General features: G+C 36.7%; 1 protein-coding gene across 1 annotated transcript; it reads left to right on the forward strand.

Moving 5' to 3' along the window:
- LOC113316283 lies at positions 1-2,208 on the forward strand. The gene has a single exon (XM_026564495.1). The coding sequence runs from the start codon at positions 1-3 to the stop codon at positions 2,206-2,208; it is 2,208 nt and encodes a 735-aa protein (XP_026420280.1).
- The last annotated feature ends 5,666 nt before the right edge of the window (positions 2,209-7,874 follow it).

The following is a 7,874-nucleotide window of genomic DNA, read 5'->3' on the forward strand; positions in this document are numbered from 1 at the left end:
ATGACGTATAAAGAGGATTTATCAGCTTTACAGGAGAGTATTACTGGTGTTGCTGAGAAGTTGGATACTCTCACTGAAACTATCACCAACTTCTATGTTCTTGATGAAGATGCACAGAATAAGAAGGCAGTTGAAAAGCTTTTGCAAAAAGAACAAGAAGGCACCGCTCTTGCTGACAGGCTTACCACATCCTTGCGTACTCTATTCACAGAATTTTTTCCTCCAAATCATCAAAATAATGGCGTTGCGCCTCCTCCACCACCTCCGGTTAATCATGGTGTTCAACAAATGCCACCTAACTCAATTAATATCAAGTTCCCTACTTTCAATGTTGAGGATCCTGATGGCTGGATTTTCAATGTTGATCAGTACTTTAGTGTATATAACAACTCTGATACTCTCAAAATGATTGTTGCTTGTGCACATCTAAAAGGAGAGGCTAATATTTGGTATCGATGGAAGAGAACCAGAGTTGTTGTTACAACCTGGGTAGAATTCTGCAATTTAATTCGTGCTCGATTGAACCCTGAAAAGTTTGTTGACGCTCGCCTAGCCATTAACACCATGGAGCAAAAAGGTACAGTTCATCAACATATCTCTGAGTTTGAAAAATTATTGAACTTTGTTGAATTTCCACACGATTACTTGATAAGTTGTTTTATCCATTCACTTAAACCACATATTGGGTCTGTGGTAAAACTGCTTGCACTCCAAACTTTGGATGAGGCTTATACTAAGGAAATATATCAGGAAGTATCTTATGCAGCTACCAAGTTTGTCCCTAAACAACCATATCGTCCACCTATACTCAGAAGTCCAATTCCTCCTCAACCAGGTAAACAACATCAGCAAAATTTTCCTCCGGGTTATAGGAGATTATCACCAAAAGAACAAAGAGAAAAAAGATCTAAGGGTATTTTCTTCAAGTGTGATCAGACATACATACCAAATCATATATGTGTTAATCCTCAGTTAACTATCTATGATATTGAGGAACCTACAACTGAACTTGTAATACAAGTTGTGGTAACTATTTCTGCGACTGAAGTTGATAATTCATTAGAGGATGATTCTAGGGTTGAGGATGTTCCTTCTATTTCTATGAATCCACTCATGGGTTCACCCTTTCCTACTACAATGCGTATTACAGGTTCTTTTAAAGCTCAACCAATTACAGTTCTAGTAGACTCTGGTTCTACTCACAATTTTATTAGCCCATCATTCACCAAACAATGTGGTTATCACATTCATTCCAAAGATAATTCTTTTCGTGTTACAGTGGGTGATGGTGGCCATATACACACTCAAGGAACCTGTTTAAACATACCAATTCAGCTACAAAATCACCTGTTTTCAATTGATTTCCATGTCTTGGCTGTTAGTGGATGCGATGTTGTTCTAGGGGTTCAATGGTTTCGCAAGTTAGGACCTATTGAATGGGATTTTGAAAAATTATTAATGAAGTTTAAATATGATGGAGCAGAAATTCAATTATTGGGTAATAACTCTTCTACATTGATGGTCTTGGATACTGCTCCCATGCAGAAATTGCTACGTAAAGAGGTGTATGGGTTCTTTATACAATTAATTGCAGTACACAATTTTGCATTAATTACTCCTTTAATCGAAAACCCTGAAATTAAGAAGTTGCTATCTACCTTTCAAGATGTGTTTGCAACACCAACTTCTCTTCCTCCGACAAGACTGCATGATCATCGCATTCCGTTGCTACCATATTCCGCTCCTGTTAATGTTCGTCCATATAGATATCCAGATTTTCAAGAGGATGAGATTGAAAAGATTGTTTCAAAACTCAAGCAAGCAGGTTTCATACGCCCAAGTTCTATTCCATTTTCTTCACCCATATTAATTGTCCGTAAGAAAGATGGGTCATGGAGAATGTGTGTAGATTACAGGGCTTTAAACAAGTTGACAATTAAAGATCGATATTCTATTCCTATGGTGGATGAGTTGTTAGATGAACTGCATGGTGTCGTTATTTTCACAAAGCTTGATTTACGTTCTGGATATTATCAAATACGTCTATATGGACCTGATATTCCTAAAACGGCGTTTAGAACTCATGATGGTCACTATGAGTTTATTGTCATGCCTTTTGGGCTCTCCAATGCGCCAGCTACCTTCCAAAGCTTAATGAATCATATATTCAGACCATATTTGAGAAAGTTTGTGCTCGTTTTTTTATGATATATTAATTTATAGCTCCAATATGCAAGATCACATTAAACACTTATCCTTGGTGTTTGAAACACTTCGCCAACATCATCTATTTGTTAAAGAATCCAAGTGCACCTTTGCACAACCATCAGTAGGATACCTTGGCCATGTTATCTCTTCTGAATGAGTTGCGGTTGAGCAAGACAAGATTGATAGTGTACTTTTTTGGCCACTACCTACAACAATGAAGAGTCTAAGAGGATTTCTTGGATTGGCAGGGTATTACCGAAAATTTGTGAAGAACTTTGGTATGATTTGTGCACCTTTAACACAGCTGTTGAAAAAGGATGCATTCTTATGGACTGAGGAAGGTACTTCTGCTTTTCAAGCATTGCAACATGCATTAACAACTACACCTGTTTTGATACTTCCTGACTTTACGAAAGAATTTTATCTAGAATGTGATGCATCAGGAACTGGTTTGGGAGCTGTTTTAATGCAAACTGGTCGACCAATTTCTTACTATAGTAAAGCATTGGCAGGTAAGAATCTTAATCTTTCTATTTATGATAAAGAGATGCTTGCAATTGTCTCTGCAGTCCAAAAGTGGAGACCATATTTGTTGGGCAGGCATTTTAAAATTTATACTGGTCACAATAGTTTGAAGTACTTTTTGAATCAGCGTATATCCTCAATTGAGCAGCATAAATTGGTTTCTAACTTCTAGGATATGATTATGAAATCATCTTTCGCAAAGGGAAAGAAAATATTGCAGCTGATGCTCTTTCTCGAAATCCTGGTTTAGCATTCAATGCTATGACTTCTCTAGTGTTTGAAGGAGTTAATGAGATCATTCAAGAAACCAATGGTGATCACAAATTAGGAGCCTTAATTGATCAGTTACGGCGCAATCCTACATGTAAGACTAATTATTCTCTTTTTAATGATGTCTTAAGATACAAGGGACGCATTGTGGTCAAATCAACATCTGCCTGGTGTGCTAAACTCCTTAATGAGTTTCATTCCACTCCCTTAGGAGGTCACTCTGGATTTCTTAGAACATACAAAAGAATTCAGCACAATTTTTATTGGAGAGGATTAAAAAAGTCAGTTAAGGATTTTGTTTCTCAATGCGATGTTTGTCAGAGAAACAAAGCTGAAGCCGTATCACCACCAGGATTTTTGCAGCCTTTCCCTATTCCTACTGATATTTGGTTAGATGTGTCAATGGATTTTATTGATGGATTTCCTTCTTCCAACCGTAAAACTTCAGTATTAGTGGTGATTGATAGATTGTCAAAATATTTACATTTCATTTCTCTTGTGCATCCATATACAGCTGCTGACATTGCAGCCATTATTTTTCGTGAAATTGTTCGTCTACATGGAATGCCGAAAAGTATTGTTAGTGATCGTGATCCCATATTCATGAGCAATTTTTAGGAATCCTTTATTGCAATGCACAATACATAACTATGCCGCATCACTTCCTACCATCCACAATCAGATGGCCAAACCGAGGTAACTAATCGAACTCTAGAATGTTATCTTAGGTGTTTTGCAAGTGTCAAACTTTCTGAGTGGGTTAAGTGGTTACCATGGGTCAAATTGTGGTACAATACCAGTCACTGTTATGCCATTAATATGTCTCCATACCAAGCTCTGTATAGTAGAACTCCACCAATAATCTCTAGTTATCTTCCTCGTTCTACAACTCTGCATGATGTTGACGTAATGTTACGAGCTAGAGATCGTACTCTGAAGATACTTAATTTTCATCTTCAAGCTGCTCAAACTCGGATGAATACTTATGTTGATGCTCATCGTACTGAAAGGAGTTTCAACATCAATGACTGGGTATTTTTGCGTTTGCAACCATATAGACAATCATCAGTGTCTGCTGAACCATTCACCAAGATTTCTCCTAAGTATTATGGTCCTTTTTTTGTCATTGAACACATTGGAGAAGTTGCTTATAAGTTGCAATTTCCGGCAGAAAGCAGTATCCATCCAGTCTTTCATGTTTCACAACTGAAATTAAAGCTTTGGCTCTTCTGTTAATGTTGAGACTATTTTGCCTACTATCATTGACTATGATAAGTGGGAACCTGTTGCTGTTTTGGATCGAAAGATGTTTAAGAAAGGCAACAGGGCTGGTACTCAATGGTTAATTCATTGGAAAGATCGTGTTGTAAAGGATGCTACTTGGGAAGATGCAGATGAGTTACTCATGCGTTTTCCAGATTTTGTGCCTTGAGGAGAGGCCATTTTTCAGGCGCGGTGGGATGTTACAACACCAATACCTTTCCCTGTTTCCTTAAAATACTCTTACCTATTTTAGCTTGTTAGTTTCCTGGTTTAGTTAGACTTCTCTTTATTAGTTTTGAGTGTTTAAGTTTTCTAGTTTGCGTTGCTTGCTACTCAAGCTTCTTAAGCTATAAATACTTAGCTGTCGATTGTATTAAAGAATCAATTAAGAAAACTCAGTTTATTTTTATTACTTGCTTACGTATTTGGTTTCTCACCCCAAAGAAAAAGGGTTTTATCTGGTTCTTAACTTGTTTCTTGCTTGACATCCTTGTTAGAGGTCTAGTACCCTAACACAAACCTAGTGATTCGCAACAAACGATGAGAAGAAAAACCCTAACTGTAAAAAGCAACATCGTAGAAATTATAAACAACGAACAACTTATTGAGTAGATGGAAATCATAAGATGAAAGGTTTTGATAATCGTGGTCATTATAAAAATATTCTTACCTGATATTTCTTAATTTTTTAGTAATTTTTATTGATTACTTAAAGTTTCTTCCTATCTTTCTTTTCTGATTCTAAGTTTTCATTTTCCGAAACAAACTGAGTACTGCACAATTCAAAGAGGAAAATTTTCTTAAATCTTGGGAAAGGCCATTCTCTGTATATGTATATACAGATGTTCATGGTGGCGACAGATCCTTCCTAAAGAAACTCATAAAATAATTTTTGGTTTTGTCGCCGGCAATTGAGCAGATGGTGGTGGAGTTGCCTAGAAAATGGACTTGACTTTTATGCGGTAGGTGTACCTAGTAAGGGTAGTTTTGACTGAGTAAATGAAATATATTACTAGGTATGGGTTAGCGATTTGACCACGATTTTTGTTCTCCTCGGATCCCATTTTGCTCTCCCTTTAATAAAAATCATTAATTTGGCCCTACCACTACAAGACAAAAAGGAAAAATTTGAAGTAAAATGGATAACCTATTATCCAATTATTTTACTAAATGGAAAAACTACCCCTGATTGATTAGTGCTAATTTGGGTGAATAAATGATGTTCAATCAAGTTAACCCTGAAATCAACTACCATTAATTCATCATCAAAAACTTGAAAAAAATTAATTTTTCTTTTCAAAACTCGATCCAGAATCGGTTGATGTTAGTGCATTTGTAAACCGATTCTGGGTTGAGTTTTTTCAAAGGATGAAGTAAACCAAGAACCGGGTTTTTTCAATACATATATAAACCGATTGTAGGAATCGGTGTTTATATATGCCCACATAATCCGATTATGCCCTCCGAGCACGTCGGTACAACGTCGTATTATTCTTTGTGGTGAATGAACTTAGTTTCCCCATTAAGAATTCTCCATATCCCATTGAAACGTTCCAGCTGAAATTCAACGAAATCTTAAATGTTAGTATGCGAACTTTTAACGATGACATAAGTATAAATATTACCGGGTTACTCAATTTTTCCCTAAGAGGAGCTCGTGGGTGATAGTCGTACACCATATTTGTATCTTTTACGTACTCTCATTGCACTTTTTATGTAGTTGAATCGAAATGCCAAGTCTCTCCATTTGCTGTTATTGAGATTCCTGGTATGCCCGTAAAAGAACTCTTTAACTCTCTTCCAAAACATTGAATAGATTTCATTCGGACGATTAGGGAACATATTAGCAAACGATTTGACGAGACACAAATTTTCATGCGGTTCCCACTCCATTTTCTAGGCTAGGTGTGATGTGAGAGTGGCTCAAAGAGGTTGTCGTTATATAGATAAAGATTCAACGGCTATTTTTTTTCAAATTCAATTCAAACAATCGGAGTTTAGGTATGTTCACATAGTCTGATTGTCTCCTTGAAAAAACATAAAAATTGTGCCTCTCAATAATCGGATTTTAATATTGCACACGTAATCCGATTCTTGGCAAAAAAAATTACAGAAGAACTGCCACTTTTCCTTGCAAGAATCGGATTACATGCGATCCCAACATAGACGGATTATAAAAGTTGTCAAAAATCTGCCTCTCCATAATCAGATTTAGTATATCACTTGTAATCTGATTCATGGAAAAAAAATATACATGAACATTGTCAACTTTCCTCACTAGAATCGGATTACATTGAACGCACACATAAAACGATTGTGAAACTCTGGGTTTTTTGTTTTGTCAGAATCGGACTTTAAAGGTATCCTTATAAACCGATTTCGGAAACTTAAAAAACAGGTGAACAAACTTTTGAGAATCGGTCTATGTGGTGAAACTTCAAAACCCGATTCTGAAATTGTACTCTTGGAGAATTGTCAAAATATGATTTTATACATGTTAATGTAAACCGATTGTGGCAGAAATAACTTCCAGAATCATGCATTTTTTGCACACACATTGTAGTTGGTTCTTTTGTCACGCCTTAGACAAACACAAACAGTTTTCAAAATAAACCAGATTCAGTCATTCATAAACTAGGAACATAACCAAACATAATTCGACAATCAGCTACACCGGTTACCCAAATTTTGTGCCCGCTTCTACATTTTCGAGACTGTTCAATTCATCAATCAGCTTTTCATTGGCCTTAACATTTTTCGCTCGCCTGATTTCTAGTTGTGCTTGTGATATCAAGTGCCCGATTCATCTCCTCTGTTTCTATTTTAAACAACAAACATTAAACAAATAATGCTAAAATAATTAACAAAACCGTAATTGAGAAATAATATGCACCAAGAATTCGAGAGTTGTATCTTTGTCCTTTATCCGGGGCCTCTCATCTACTCGTATCACTCGAGTATGCGAAATATCGAGGTACCACAATAAGTAACCCGGAATTGCTTCATCATCTGTTTTCAATCGACCATCCATAGCATATCCGTTGAACCTTCTGCCATTCCAATATGTACATGATGGTAAAGGGTCGTGAACAATGTCAATATCATTATCATATGACTTGGTTTTCTTCACATCGATTTTAAACTTATTGTGCTCCTTTGGGATTTTTTGTATGTATCCACATTGTCTTGCGACTCTCGTCGGTTTATACATTACATATCCTCTTGGATGAAACAACGACCCAAAATAATCAGTTTTCTCTTGGAACCCAACCATCTTTTCCTTTTTCTTTGGACAAACCACCCTTGTAAGGGTCAAAGATAACATCATTCATCCTCAAGTTGTCCAACTGGCGTGGCAACTTCAAATAAACCGCATCTTGGTACTTTTCCTTACTCTTGTAGATGTACATGTCTCCATAACACTTAATGTCCCATTCCTTGTTCTCAAAATCCCTTGCAGCAAATATTGGGAAGTGCAAATATATCCACGCCTACAGAAAAGTGATGTTCCCTCCGATTTGGTTCCTGTCATCCCTGGAAGCCTTTCTCAACTCGTTCAACGAGTGTGCAAGGATGGCAGTGCCTCAAGAGTACTTGTGGATCTTCTC

Source organism: Papaver somniferum, chromosome 10, assembly GCF_003573695.1.
Source record: "Papaver somniferum cultivar HN1 chromosome 10, ASM357369v1, whole genome shotgun sequence".
NCBI classification, from domain to species: domain Eukaryota; kingdom Viridiplantae; phylum Streptophyta; class Magnoliopsida; order Ranunculales; family Papaveraceae; genus Papaver; species Papaver somniferum.

Excerpts from the sequence above, each read along its gene's own strand:
- LOC113316283 (XM_026564495.1), top strand. The coding sequence starts at position 1 with ATGACGTATAAAGAGGATTTATCAGCTTTACAGGAGAGTATTACTGGT.